Raw genomic sequence first — 15,461 nt, forward strand, 5'->3', positions numbered from 1 at the left:
CTGTCAGGGTATACCACCATGGGACAAAGTGTGAAATGTATTTGATGTGTTAGTGAGATCTTAAAGATACATACCGTTCTGTACAGTTTATTGACAGGCTGCAGATCCAGTTTCAGAACAAGACTCTTCAAACGTTTGTAACTATATAAAACTCTCTTTACGGGAGCTGGAATAATTCCTGTCTTTACTCTCATATTCAAGAACTTCATTCTATTCAATTTATTCACCAACATATTTTCACCCATTTTCAGTATCACTGAGCTACCATGCAGAGATTTTTTTCTCTGATTATTCTGTCATGCGACACAGAGATTTGTGGATGTTGTTGGCCATGTTTTTTTCATGTTCAAGGCATGTTTCTCGTCTATGACAACTTGAACTCAAAAGAAGGTACATATATCATTATTATTATTATTATTTTGATGATTTAATTATGTAATTATTAGCTAAAATCAACTTGAACAGTCAGGGATATCGGCATATGTAGTTTATATCTTTATTAAACCATCCTGGGCTCTCTCTTTATACAGTGCACTGCATTTCAGTTCATAAAAGTAAATGCACTCAACAGCTGGCATGGAGACCAATTTGATCAATCATTCCCAAGCCTTGTGCATAAATCACAAAATGCTTCATTTATAAAAATACAGACGACAATGGGAGCCTGCCAAAATATATTACAGCTTAATATACAAATATATAAATGTACATTCAATAAATACAATATGACGTATTTTTGAGATGTATTATGGCTATCATGTAGGCCAGTCCATCACAAATTACAACGGCTTGCATATTTATTGGCAATTTTGTGATGTTTGACCTTTCAAAATAATGGCATATTGTAGACTGAGCTTGAGGTAAAGTGTTTCAGGTGAGACACTGTTGACCCATTCATGAAGTATTTAAGGGGCATTTAACCATTAGAGGAACAGTTAAGAGGTGACCTCAGAACAAAACCAAGAAATGCATATACCTGCTAGCCTGCAATCTCAATGACCATAACATTAAAATGGCTGAGGGGACAGAGAGCCTTTTAAAGTGACCAGTGACACAATAACCAAAACGCAATCAAAGAACAAGCAAGGCTTCAAGAGATCAGATATTAACATGTAACTCATATTCAAAAAATATATATAGTAGTGATTAAAAAAGATATTTACAAAGACCACTGTGATTCTCCGTTCAGTAGATAGTCAATACTTCTTTGGTCCCTGTCGATTGTTGGCAATTAGTGGTTAGGTACAGACAAACATTAGGGACAAAAAGATCATTTTGCGCATTGAAAAAAAAAACTACAAAAAACAAAAAGATGTGCCTACATTATGCCTGTCACTCCGAATCATTTATGCATAAACAATAATCCAAGTTCACATAGGCAAAGGAAACACACCAAATACATCAAAATCAGTATAAACAGTACATATGGAATACAAAAGCATAAACAAATGATTACAAAGATATGCAGCAAAAGCTACTCAAAGTGTAAAATTGTGAAATGTGAGCACATCATTACAAAGAAACCTGTAACATTTTTCAGCAGTAGAAAATAGCGATGGGAGAGCTGATGAGCGGACTGATCTCCAGCACTGTGATGAGGTTGTGTTGGTTGCACTGGGTGTTGAAGTCAAAAGGCAAAACAGAAAGAATCAGACAAAAAACGCATCATTCAGTATGTGTTCAGTTGCTTGCAAAGGCTTTCCCAGTGTTGCGCCGTCCATCTTTGGCTATGTATGTAGAGATGGATGATGTGCATGATGCAGGTTGTGTTCAAGTGCAACTTCAAGCGTTGTTCTGCCCAAAAAGACTGCCCTGCATTTTCAGCTTGTGCATCCTGGAAAGAAGGAAAGACAAGAGTGAGAAGGAGTCAGACAGTCTTTTAGGGTTGCGGCTCATTAATGTTAGGACAAATGTGATCATAGGAGGAAATTGAGTCTAGAGTGTGACATTTTAAAACCTTTTTTCACCAAAATCAAAATGTATGAGTCTGGAGTGTGTTTAGGTGGCACACTCCAGACTCCATAAAAAGGAAGCTACTATTCAACTTACAGTTTCTCTTTACGACTCATGTTGTCTTCTTTTGACTTGACAAAGACTGCATCTTCTCCTCCTCTGACAAGATAGGCAAACTCCCCTTCCTTCGCACTGAAGATCACCCTGAAATCACACGTGGCAAAAAACAATCAAAACATTTTAAAGTAAAACTGAAATTTAAAAGAAGAAAAAAAAACACCAGACTGAAGCACATAAATGTCACTTTATCTATTCTAGTTTATTCCAGTTGATCATATATTTCTGAACTCACTTGGACTGGGTCTCGCCGGATTTGATGCGCAGTTTTCGGATGTGGAACTTGCTGGCGCCCCACCAGTCTGACCAGCTGATGATCGCATCCTTCTCCCAGCGCATCTTCACGATCATCAGGTCTCCAATGTCCACGTCCGTGGTGATGAGGAAGGACAAAGTGGAGTTACCGTTCATGACTGGCCTGCAGGATGGAAGGAAGAGCAACATTCAGAGGTCAGGAGCTCAAGCTTGGACTGTCCTCTACATGGAAGCATCACTGGCATGTTTGTGTGTGTGATGTATGCAGCACAAGTGAGTTTTTAGTCTTTATTTAGAGTCAGGATGGTTGGAGACATTCTTGCTGATCATCTGTTTACTGTTTCTATGCAAGATATAAAGATACAGTATGTGCATGTGCAGGTGTGTATGTTTGTTTGATGTTAACACATTGAACTGTTTAATGTACGTACAGGACATGGGGAAGATCCTCCTTCTCTCCGTGGGTTCCATACAGAGAAATCTTGACTGGCTGCTCTGTGAAGCTCAGCTGGTCCTTACTGAAGAAATGCACCTTCACTTGGTAGTGGAAAACTGCAAGAGAAGAGGAAAGAGTTTACTGAGGATATGTTTACACTGTGAGTCTGCTGTATCTCCAGCCAGTTCCAGCTTAGTTACACTCTCTCATACGTGTGAGAGTTCCCATGGACTGGCCAGCATCCCTTATACTACTACTTAAAGTTAGTTAAATACCAGAAAAGCCTTTATGTAACCTTGGTCCTTCTCTGTCTTCATGTGACTGTCACAGTGCTGCATTTAAACACAGATTTGTGCTAAACCCTTTTACTCTTAAGATGTGTTTGGTCTAGATTAATTCACACACTGTTATATATTCCTATGATTATGTACTGAACAGGCTACGCTTTCAACACGCCTTTACATCTCTAACCGATAATCTAAGTCCAATGGCAATGCTGTGGACTTATGCCAAAATGTAATTCTTAAATAAACTTTCCATTGCTAGTGTAGCAGTGCAATGCAGTGGTGTTGCATTACGTTGGCACTAAAATATCCATGACCTCCTCTTCATGTGACCTTCTGAATACTTGCCACTTGTTGTACACGTGTGCTTGCATTAGATATCTATGGTTGTGTTACTGTTCACATATTGTATGTGGTCTCTTTGTATCAACTCTAACTGTAGTATTATTCATATATTCCAGCTTCAAGCAGCCACATCCACACTAAGCACACTCAACAACAGTAGCTCATACACTGAGGATTACTCCAATTTAGGCATTTGCATCAATTAACTCAACTCCTAGTAATCCTGCAAAAGTACATAAATCCAGGCAGACTTTTCCATAGAAGGTATTTCTTCCTACTACAGTAAGTGCTACACTTTTTTAAACTGGTGTTTACCTTTGTATGGCATCATATCACGTGTCTTGAGGTACATCTTGGCACTGCGGGTCGTGCGGACCTTGTTGACGTTGTAGCCGAGCTTATTGCAGCGGTTCTTTCGGCAACTGAGGCACAAGCCCTTGTTGAAGGCCTCTTTGGAGTTGCAGCGGTAGGCCATGCTCTGCTGCTGGATGTTCAGCAGAGAGTCGATGAAAAGGTGGATGGAGCGCTCGTGGGAACACTTGACCAGCTGGTCCATATCTGTAGCACACAGAATACAGAAACTGTGAAACGTCTGTGTCATCTCCCAAATGACATCATGCAACAATGAAAATGTCTTCCCTATGCATGGCTTTTACAACTCTGCATGTCAGCATGACCAACATTTCATTACATGTCTCACTTAGTTCTGCCTTGCTCAGTTGAAAAAGCTGAAGGGGTGAATCAGCAAAACATCAAGGAAGGCTTTCATCTCTACACAAAAACAAAAACGAATCTGTGGTTGTGTTATGACTAGAGGCAAAACATATTGTAATTGTGTCCCTGATAGCTTTTATAGAAAGTCTGTTGACACCATATAAATACCTGATCCTATCTTTACAACACTGTTGTTACAACCTTTCACTTAATTTGGGTAGAGATGTGTATTTATGGTGCAGCGTGTCACACAAACAAGGTGTGGAAGATTGCTAGATCTAAGCAACTGGAGTAAGATGTTCTCCCTAAATCTGCCTTAAAGACAACTTTGCACAACTCATAAACTGTGATAAACACTCAGTCCCTTCTGGCCTCAGTAGTCTTGTAGCAAAAAAATCATGTGACACTTGAATAATAAATGACAATTCAGGCCAACATCTAGCTGAAGTGTAAACTCAACACTGAATGTATAATGTAATATAAATTGAATTCAAAGTATCTTAAAATCATCATCTGAAGCAGAAGTGCAGTGAAGAACAAACAGCAGGAAGAGTTTGGATGACATACTTTGGAGGCCCTTGATCCCTTCCAGTGCAATTCCCAACAGGGTGTTCTGGATGTCGCAGCCTGGCTGGAAGGTGCCTCCATTGGGGTAAATGTCAATGTGGCCCACAGGCCTCTGGATGCCAATGCTGCGGTCTGGGGAGCCCCTGGTGTTAGTGTGCAGGACATCCACAAACTGGGCATCATCTCGGGACAGGGTGTTCTGATTGTCTGCGTGCTCGAAGGTGGGGCCAGCAGGATCCAGACCTGAAATGAGGTAATGTGTTTTACTTTTTGAAGGATTTATTTGTACTGATTGTGCACAATTCCACATGAGGAAAGAGGATGTGGATGCTGACAAAATCAGAAAAAAAGAACAGACAGATCAAGTTGTTCCTCTGTACGTGAAAACATCTGAATATAAATTTTGTTTGTCCTCTTTTCACCCTGTGCAGCTCTGTAGAGCCGCTGAAGCTCAGAACAATGTGAAGCAGTGATTGTGGGCTCTTAATGGGTGCCTCAGATCACAATAAACATACTATTATTCTAAGCAGGTCAGAGAGATTTCGAAGCTGGATAAACTTCATAGTGACAAAAAGGGGATTGGACCCACAGACTAGCACCAACTGGCTACATGCACACATACAATACAGGCCTGGAATGTAATGGCCAACAGATTATATTTCATTGGCGCGCTGAGTTGTTCTCGCGAGCAGGTCTGTTAAGAATAGATCTTATACATTGCTTTACAGTACAGTGTGTTATGTTTGCACGCATTAATTCATTGGCTCAGAGACTGAACTTGCTTATAGCTAAAACACACATTCATGTATTTGTAAAGTGGAGGTAACAAGTCTATTTTAAATAATCATATCAAGTAAATATGTTGTACTTCCAACAACTAATGGTGTATTTTTTGTTCAGAAATTAACACTTGAATTGCGTTATGTGAAAAAGTGCAGCTTTATCTAATATATCAACTTCTATAAAATGTGACTAATTCAAACTGAGTTTATCAGTATTTATGTTTTCATGATTGTACTATCGATCTATATTTAGAGTGTGCAGACGATGCATTTGTAACGCTCTGCTGACAAAGGGAGTTAGCTGACGCATTGATCTTTATAAGCTTGCATAAATGACTGCACTGGAGTTATGAGTGTGCGGCTTTCCTTACCAGTGATCCTGCTGATTTTATGGTCGGTGAGGTCTCCGGCGATTCCAGCCACATGTGCTCCCAGACTGTAACCCAGCAGATGAATCTTCTCCCAGGGCAACTGCAGCTCTTTCTGAAAGGGAAGAGATGGATGGGATGTGTCAGAAGAACAAGCTGACATGCTTTAAAACAGTCCTACGTACTGATTAAAGGATTAAGACTGATTACAGGCTGTGCCTAGCGGAGCTCTGCAGCACTCTGTTCAAGTCTTAATAGAGTTTGGGAGATAATCCAGGACACGGATTATTTTGTGTATCCTTATGCTTTGCCAAAACCTTGCAAGTTTTAAATTTGGAAGTCACATAAAGAGTCGACAAACAAATGAAAGCATTACACTTGCCAATACCCCCTTTTGCCTTGAAGTTATTCAAACAAAAGCTGCACTCCACTAAATACTGAGACTTGTAACGAGAGGCTGCTGGGAGTCTCAGACACGGTTGTAAAATGCCTTTACAGGGAGTTTAAAATCATAACCAGGAGGAAAACATATAAACCAGCTTGGACTTCTTTCTGTGAAAACACTCACTTGGAGCCAAGTAACAAACTTGGCAACATCACGGCCCACTAGCTTGGTGTAGGCTGCAGAGGTTGGGTAGTGCTGATTGGCGCGGGTCAGCCAGTCCACCACGATCACATTGGCATTGGGCTCCCGGTCGAAGAGGGCAGACACCAGCTTGGGCACCCAGCTCTCAAACATCCCTGTTACCTATAGCGTAACACACACACACACACACACATACCATCACACACATTTCTGAGGTCAGCTGCTGTATGGCATGATTCATTCTGGCCTTTGCCCTTATTCTTTGTTTGGTGGTTGGAGAGGAGCCAAGGTGTCATCGAGTTTAAATCCTTGCATGACTGACCACAAATCACATTATAGGAGGAGATGACTGTTTGCACATCGCTCTTGGCCTCGCTTCTCTGAAATAATGTGAATTTTGATGTATACTTATTGCTACACTGATCATCATTGAATTGTTGTTTGGACATGGTTCAACATTTATATGTTAGTTGGTTGTTTCAACATTTTTTGGCAAGACTCAAACTCTGCTTAATTTTTGTTTATGCAACATACCCAGACATGTACATTTCAAATAATTCATGTGACATATCTTCACTACATAACTATCTTGGTCTCAGAGGAGCATTAGAAGTTTTTCTTTGTCAACTTTGTCAAGGAGCACCAAAACAAAAATGTGCACTTTCAAACTTAATATACAAATAGATACTTAACCTAGAGAGGCTGATAAGAAACTTGTGATTTTAATATGACGTTCTACAGCAATGCATGCTGATGAAACTTAACATAAAATACATTAACTTTGACATACCGTCCAGCCATGTATCACAATGAAGGTCTGGGTTTCTGGGTTGAATTCACATTCTGTGATGGTTTCAGGCCTGCCGGCCACAATGTGGCACATGTCTTCATCTGGGATGTCCTCCGAGCGCGCGGAGAACTTGGACACAATGTCAGTGTAGTCTGTGATCCATTCAGGAGTGGTCGGCAGGGGATCTGTGGTGCTGTTTACTGTAACAGACAAATAGACAGTATACAGTAGATTATTGTGGCATGAAAGACTTACTGAGGACTGTCAAATGCACAAAAAATAGATTATGAGCAATTTTGTATAACTTTATTATTACACTTTATAATTATGAAGTGGACATATAACAGCCATGCAGCAATTTGAAACACTGATGTTCTGTTTGTTTTTTTTGTTTTTGTTTTTTTTTTTTAGCAAAATTTCCAGACTAACTAATCCCACTGACATTAAACTGTTTTCAACAAACTTTTCCAAATTATGAATCCTCCCTGCTCTGTTCAATTATATTACATTAAGTGGGCACTAATGTCACCAGTGTAGGGACATAGAGCATGGCAGTGTCGCCCCCTTTCGTCTCCACTGCATTTCTACCAACAAAAGTCTTATTAAAGACTCAAAATATTGCAAAGAATCTGGATTCCCTTAAAGAAATGAGATTGGGCAAACTTTAACCTCTAAACTAAGCCGATTCTTTCAGTGGGTCCAGTTTTGTAGCTTCAAGCGTCTTAACAAAAATCAAAGGTTTCAAGTGGAGAAATGCCATTATTATGGATGTTATGTATTTCCAATTAACACTTAATACTGGTGTGTTTTTGTATTGCAGCATCGAAAATAATCTGATTGTATTTCAATTAAAAAACACAACTTTTTCAAATGTTAATGTTTTCTTTCTCCAGACAAAAGGGTCTGCAGCCGCGGCTTTTCTTCATGCGCGCATGGAGCTGAATGGGATGAAATGGGATGCAGACCTGCAGACTTGAACTATGAAATTTTTTCACGGGGTTACTGTCGGTCAACACGGAACAGCATGCATTAATTAACCTGCTTCCCGGATATGTTTACTTCATAAGAACTGCAGATGAATCATCATCATCACCATCATTACAGGAAGAAATGTAACCTGCTATAAAACAGTATCACAAAGTAAACAACAGCCTACTGATAGGTCGATCTTACCAAACACAGCAGTGGTGACTTCAGGGTCAGAAGAAAAAGTTGCAAAGATGTTTCCAAAAATTATCCAAACATTCAAAAAAAAGATATTTTCTTTTCCCATGTTATTGACAAGTGTTGTTTCTTTTTTTAAAAAAACAATCTAAGGTGTCCTGAATAAAAAGTTAGTCGAATAGTCGTATATCCAATTTTAACACAGAGCACCGGTCAGAGGAGTGAAGTTTCTTAAGGTCTGTCACAGTTGCCGCTCCAAGTCATCTTTATGGGTGGCTCATTTGAATATTTACACATGATTGGTTGGAGGTTAGAGGGCGGAGTTTAAACTTTGTCCCAGCTCTGAATCATCGTGAGGAAATCATTCACAATCTTCCACACAGGGGAGCCGACTGACTGACTGCAGCGCAAATAACTTTAATTACCATCAATGTTATCAAACATCAGTTTACAAGTGGTTTGGTTTTTGCGAAATTGTGGAGAAATTTATATATTCTTTGTGAAATTAATGTTATGATCCATAATTATAAAGATAAAGATGACGAAAAAAAGCCAGAATTAGTGTCATCACACACGATTAGCGTTATCACATTTTGAGTCAATCACTGTCCAATGAAAGCCATGTATCTCCAGATTTGGATGAAGTCCTGCAGGTCTGTGTAAAGGTGGATTAAAATCCTTCTCTTAAAGGTAAATAAACTATTTAAAAACCATTTAGATAATCTAAAAAAATAAAAGAATGCATTGCCACAAAGCTGAAAACAAATCTGTTTTGGAGATTTATGGTGTTCACAGGACAACAAAGATATTATATTGTATCATATCCAGTGAATACAGAGATGAAGGTGTTCAAATTCATCAGATTGGATGAAATCTATTATTTAAATTACTTATCTTTCAGAATATAACAATGCAGGCCACTCACAGTAGGTGTCTAATGATAATAAATAAGTTTTCTTCCATTTTTTCCCATTAAAGGTTTTTTTTAGGGAGTTTTCTCTTAGCTGAATCAAGGGTCTTTGGATAGAGGATGCTGTTTTGCTGCACAGATTTTAAAGCCCCCTGAAGCAAATTTTTTAATGTGATATTGGGCTGTTGACTTGACTTATCTTTGAAGTTTATTACATGACATTTAAACGAGTTGATTTTATTGAGTCACCTGTCAGAGGCCGGGACAGATGTGAATATCTCAGACAGAGCTTGTGAGCAGTGTGGGGAGTGATACCAAGTCCCCTCTCCCATTGGTTCACCACTGGTGAGCAGTCTACATCTCAGAAACAATGATAAAGCATAGCGGGATAAAAAACAATACCACAGTGCTTTGTCTTATGCTGTCTCGTTGTATAAAAAAAAGGAAGCTTGAACGTTTTAAGACTTAAAGAAAAATAAAGAAAAACACATTCCTGTTACATATCATGTCATGTAAAATGAAAACAAGATGTTTAGACATAGTGTGTTCTTTATGGTGGCAATTAAACTGTTTTGTGACACTTGGGGGCAGTGAAGAAATCAAAAACATGCATAGGATAAGAATAGATATGTGTCTGAGATCATGTGTTTGAGTTTTGTAATGATGTATATTATATCATTTTTATTATTCTTGGATGCCAAACAACATCAGGCAAGAAGGCTGCCAATGAAAACTAGTCTTTTGGCTAACTCGGGTACATTTACATCTGTTTGAATGTTGATTAATGTGCATCCTTTTAAAATAAAAAATAATTGAATTGATTTTCATGCCAAAACAACTGCATGGAAACAAGTTATACCTCTGTTATCTCTCAGAGGGTGAAAAACAGACTGACTTATAGCCCAGATATTGTTCCATGATAATATTGTTGTATGTTCTCTGGTGTCAGCACCCTCATACCACATTTGATATTAAAGGATAAAATATCCATGTTTTTAAACGTGAAGCATGCCCCCCTACTATCTTAATCTACGGAAATATTTTTCTAAATCGGACACGCTAAATGAGATTTGGCTTAAGATATCACATGACTCAGAGGGAAGGCCATGTTGTTTCCTTTGTTTCCTACATTGTCTTGATTTACAGAGGGACACTATGGGCAGATTTTACTGTAAGCAGATGTTGTAGCTAAAACCCTGCAGAAAAAGCGAGAAAGACAACTCTAACGTTCTTCCTCATATTTGGAGTGCAGTGACGGACACTGAGTTTGGAAGGATAAAGGACAAATAAAGAAACTGATTCACTTTCCTTCATTAAAGACCCTGAAAGTGTTTCCCTCAGTAACCAACACATTTGCATTTTCTAAAAATAGTATGTTTAGATATATTTGTATATATGTGTGTGTGTGCCAGTGATTGTCAGGAAGGTGATGCTTATAGCCAGACCAGCAGGCCCAACCCAGTGATTAAAGAAAAGAGCGACGCCCATCCCTCAGTCTGTGATCTCAGCATGCACTGCGGTCTCAGTACTCGACCCCAAGGGACACCAACAACGATCAACGACAGGGCAGAGATGCTTGAGCGTGACTGTTAAATATCCTGTATGAGATACGCCCAGCTAGGCAACACTGTGGAAATGACGTATAGCTTCATGGAAGAGGAGTTCTTCCAGAGGAAATGCAGAGTAAATCTCAGTTTGGAAGTTGTTTAATACTTGGTGGAATTATCAGCAAGAGAGTTCGAGAGAAGGAATGGAGCAAGTTAAAAAGTTGAGAATAACAGACAGGTATACAGACACATGGTCCAAAACTGCCTCTAGTGTTTTGGCCTGCATGCAGATCCGCTATGTCCCAGTTTAATGTCATTCAGTCCCTCTGCACTCAAATTAGTTTGGCTTTGACCCTCAGATCTGCTGAGGAAATTAAAAGATCACTGCAGAGAGAACATAGATTTCCTGCTGGGGAGGAATTCCTTCCCTTTCCTGCTGTTGCTGCTTTTTCATCTGAACCATAAACCTAAAGGCATTTGTTTCACATTCCTGTTTGCAGTTCTGACAGATTATGTTGGCTGTGGCCTGTGAAAGCGCAGAGCGGTTACGATATGTTGAGTGCAAACAGCGTTGAGCTCCACAGACTACTTCTATGAATCTGCTGGGAGGCTCTTTATGGCTGTTTAAGGTTCACGTGGAGCTGCAGAAATTATTGCAAATATTTAAATTGGTGATAAATACACTCCATCTGTCTCCCTATCTGTGTCTCTTTCTTTCTCGTCTGCCAGGTGTCCAGTGTTTACACGTGTTTACAGGATTTAAAAAGAGCAGAGCACTGTAGAAAACACTCTATGCAGGTGTAGTCACAGTTGTAACGTCAATCCTAATCACAACAACATAGAGTCACTGATGCGCCATACAAAATCACACACAGTGAGCCACAAAGCTCATAAACGTATGTTTAAGCTCACACTCGCTCTCACACCCCCCTGAATGGTGAAACCCTTGATATAAACGTCCATTCTGATGACTCACCGAGGAGGCTGATTCTAGGAAAAACGGAAAAGAGGGATTCGGTTTCACAGGACGATGCAGCATAAATATTCCTGAGGAGCAAATTTGCAGGGGCCCCTTGTGTTTCAGAGAGGTTACACCATGTGTGTACAGTATGTGGCTCGGGCTGACCTACACACTAAATGAGGCATTACATCCACAGCCGGGAGACAGTACGTGTGGCTGCTGATTATTTGTTTACTACATGTTTTCTGTGGATCTTTAATGGTAATGTGGCTTCATCTTGATCTGGGGTTGCACCTTCATCTTTTCCTTTCTTTCTTAAACTGTTTTCTTCTCTCCTCTTCTGCCTCTTTTCATGATTTTTCATCTCCACCATCCCCCGCATTAATGTGTACAGTGTGGCGGTATGTGTGCATACAGTACATACAGTATATATCTAACTTCTTCACTCCATGCAGAACACAGTGCTGCATGTGCAAGGCCATGCTCTCATTGTTTTGTCATTTCACTGCGTTCTCTATTATCTGACTATTTCCACTCTCTTTCATTGCCATCGCCGTCCAGACGCAACAGGAGATGAAAAAGACCTTCGGGAAATTCTGCTGGGATCTTGAAGCCAGCTGGAGAGAGTAAATAATGGTAGAGAAACTCATGAATTACCATCAATAAGGTTCATTTCACATTTTACCCGTGGCATGAAAGCTAAACATAAAGGCTCTAATTAGTGGCTTGTAGCCATAATTTGCCCATTCAGAAGTCCATTAAAAGAGGGGAAAAGATTTGCAAGGCAGGACAAAATGAAAGAAAGGCTCCTCAGTGGGAGTTCAGTCTTTTTACGAGTCTCTTAGTAAAGACACACAAGGTCATAAAAGAGCAAAGACTCAAGGAGGAGGCGTGTGTGAGGAGGGTGATATTTTATTCTTCTATTCAAAGGTGACATGAAGAGGTTGTGTTGCACGCTTGTGCCGGCAGTTTAACGAGGAAACTGGTTGATGTATGATGTGTGTGTGTGAATCTGTGTTGCACAGGACATTAAAGAGTTTGTATCTAAAATACACTGAGTGTGGCTCTTGTTTGTATCCACTGCACACTGTAAACTGCTTGTGTCTTTCTGATGAACCTTTCAGTCCTCAGTCTCCAGTAAGTAAGTAAGTAAGTCAGCCCCAACCGCTACAAACACAGAGCTTTGCTGGAGGAAAACAAACTGAGTCAGTGATTCTGTGGAATTCTGAAATCAGACATTATGAGCTGATAGCTGAGTCCAGTGTTATTATCTTGATACACATGATGCAATATGTACAGAAATGTCCAAACTAACTACCTTTATTTCTGTTTTATTAGACATACAGTACCAGTCAAAAGTTTGGACACACTTTTCTCATTCAAGAGAATAGGAGGGTGCGTCCAAACTTTTGTCTGATACTGCATGTGATTCTTGAAAGTTTTCTCGAGCGAGATGATGCAGATGAAATCACATCTGTGGGCCTTGTTTTCCCCCTCTATCAAACCCAGCGAAGTGATCTCAGCAAGGAGGCTGCAGTGCGTTTTACTCTGCCAACACTATGTGGGAGCTGGATGTATGCTGGGGGTGACCTCATGGGATCAGTAGGAAGCCAGGAACACCAGCCTTCTCCTATATCACCTTTGACATATATACATATATATATATATGTGTGTGTGTAATATATATATAGATATACAGTATATGAAACAGATGCCAAACTCTTATATAGCTCATAAGGACATTTTGTCTGCCAGTTACATAAGCATGTGCACAAAAAAAGCAGCTATGTATGAGTGTGTATGTATATTTGTGTACATGCATGTACTGAACATACAGTATGTACAGAGGAAGGAGCATGAATAGCAACTACATTTTCCCTCATGATGCAAACAACTGATTCTGTCTTCACACTAATATTATTTACAATACTGTGCAACCACACACACACACACACACACACACACACACACACACACACACACACACAGAGGAACTTATGAGTACATCTGTTGCTGTGTGTCCTCTATAAGTCAGGTCAGAGACACATCATACAGATCTTCCATGTGAAGCACTGTATCCATTACACAAATGCCTACACTTATTCACACATTTGCTACGGATGCATACAAGCGCACACAAAGAGTCCTGAAAGTGATCCGCACACATAAAGTACACATGCATACTATGTGTATACGGGCTGAGCACAGCACAGACTCCAGTAACCATCTGCTCAGTAAAGTTTCCCGCTGGTTTTCCATGTTCTCACTGAAAGCCACATTTTCACATATGTACATTACATAAGCAGTGGTGCATATGTGTGTCGATGGTTTATCTAAGAGGAATGCAGCAGACCAGAAGCTTGAATGCGTCCTATGTTTTACCCATGAAGGCAGCTGGTCATGCTGGTGTTCAGTCAGCTCAGGGAGACTCTGGGGTTGCTGTGTATGCAGCAGTCAGCACCAGTCTGGTCTGGCTGGACTGTCTCATATTGCTAATGTCCAAACTCAGGAGAAATAAAAAAAAGATTTCATAACCACTTTATTTCAGCTGCTTCAGAAGATGCCAGCATCTGGGCAACATGCAGTTAGGCATGTATTTCTTGCTATGTTCATTTCAGTTCCTTTTTAAATTGTTTGAATTATGTCGCAACTCAATTTTATCTGAGTATAAACTGCAAAATATAATGTCTCTCTTGCATCAGACATGTTCATTCCTCCTCCATCCCTGCTGACAGAAGCTTAATCTGAGGAGTAAACTACAGGCTTGATCTGTTCCACTTGTTTCCACCCCATGATGAGGTCTCAGACTTTGATGGCCCGGCTTGGCTCAGGTCCGGCCTTTGCTCCCTTTTCATCAGCCTGGCTGCTGCCTGAGATTGATGTCTTTGGCAGGGAGGAAACATGGTTTGCATCATTCCTCCCATGCCGCTCCCCAGCAGCCTGGCATGAAGTCCGGTTGTTATGCTTGGATGACTGTGAGAAGCCTGTTGTTTCAACACCGCAGTCCTCCTCTAGATGAAGGATTTGCCTCATTGTCCATGTTGTCCTGTATCTCTGATGTCAAACTAGATGCAGATTTAAGAAAAATGATTGTAATGAGATTACGCCTAGAGATGGACTGTGTATTTTATATTTTTCTATCATACATTGTGTTTTTGCTTGCAGACAGCCATTTGGTGAAGACATTCTTAAACACAGAAAGGGTGAAAAGAACTAAGACCACACATCTATCTAGACACACTATTTATTTCCATCTATCTCTTTTGCTTTTTTTTAACATTGAAGATCTGTCTCCTCCCTGCAGGACAAGCTGTTGCTCTGAGCTTCAGTTCTGTTGAAACACGCTAAGCATGTTGTCTCAGCTTTGTTTTTCTCTCAGTTGTCCAAGGAAGGTCCTGGTGGATGCGCCTGCGGTGGCCTCAGGTCTGATGCCTTGCAGACTAAGATCCAGAAGAACTTGTGTACATGAGTGTATCATCAAACAACGTGCACCACACACATACAGCCCTGCCTCAGCTTCCCTCCTGCGCCACCTTACACTCCCAAATGCTTCCACTGCTAAAGAGAGTTGACCATACTGACAACCTGCTGTGTGACGTGATGTGAATCCCACCATGTTTGTCTGTTTCTCACGTGCACGGCAAGGGCAACGCTCTGGCTGCTGTAGTCATCACATTACCTG

General features: G+C 40.3%; 1 protein-coding gene across 1 annotated transcript; it reads right to left on the bottom strand.

Moving 5' to 3' along the window:
* Positions 1-482: 482 nt before the first annotated feature.
* Positions 483-8,612, bottom strand: lpl (lipoprotein lipase). The gene is made up of 10 exons (XM_044361640.1): positions 8,371-8,612; positions 7,198-7,397; positions 6,390-6,569; positions 5,825-5,936; positions 4,672-4,914; positions 3,706-3,948; positions 2,757-2,877; positions 2,306-2,488; positions 2,050-2,157; positions 483-1,834 (listed from the first exon to the last, which is right to left on the bottom strand). Exons 1-10 carry the CDS (start codon positions 8,468-8,470, stop codon positions 1,783-1,785), a joined length of 1,542 nt encoding a protein of 513 aa, XP_044217575.1. The 5' UTR covers positions 8,471-8,612; the 3' UTR covers positions 483-1,782.
* Between the last annotated feature and the right edge of the window lie 6,849 nt (positions 8,613-15,461).

The sequence above is a fragment of the Thunnus albacares genome, chromosome 9 (genome assembly GCF_914725855.1).
Source record: "Thunnus albacares chromosome 9, fThuAlb1.1, whole genome shotgun sequence".
Taxonomy (NCBI): domain Eukaryota; kingdom Metazoa; phylum Chordata; class Actinopteri; order Scombriformes; family Scombridae; genus Thunnus; species Thunnus albacares.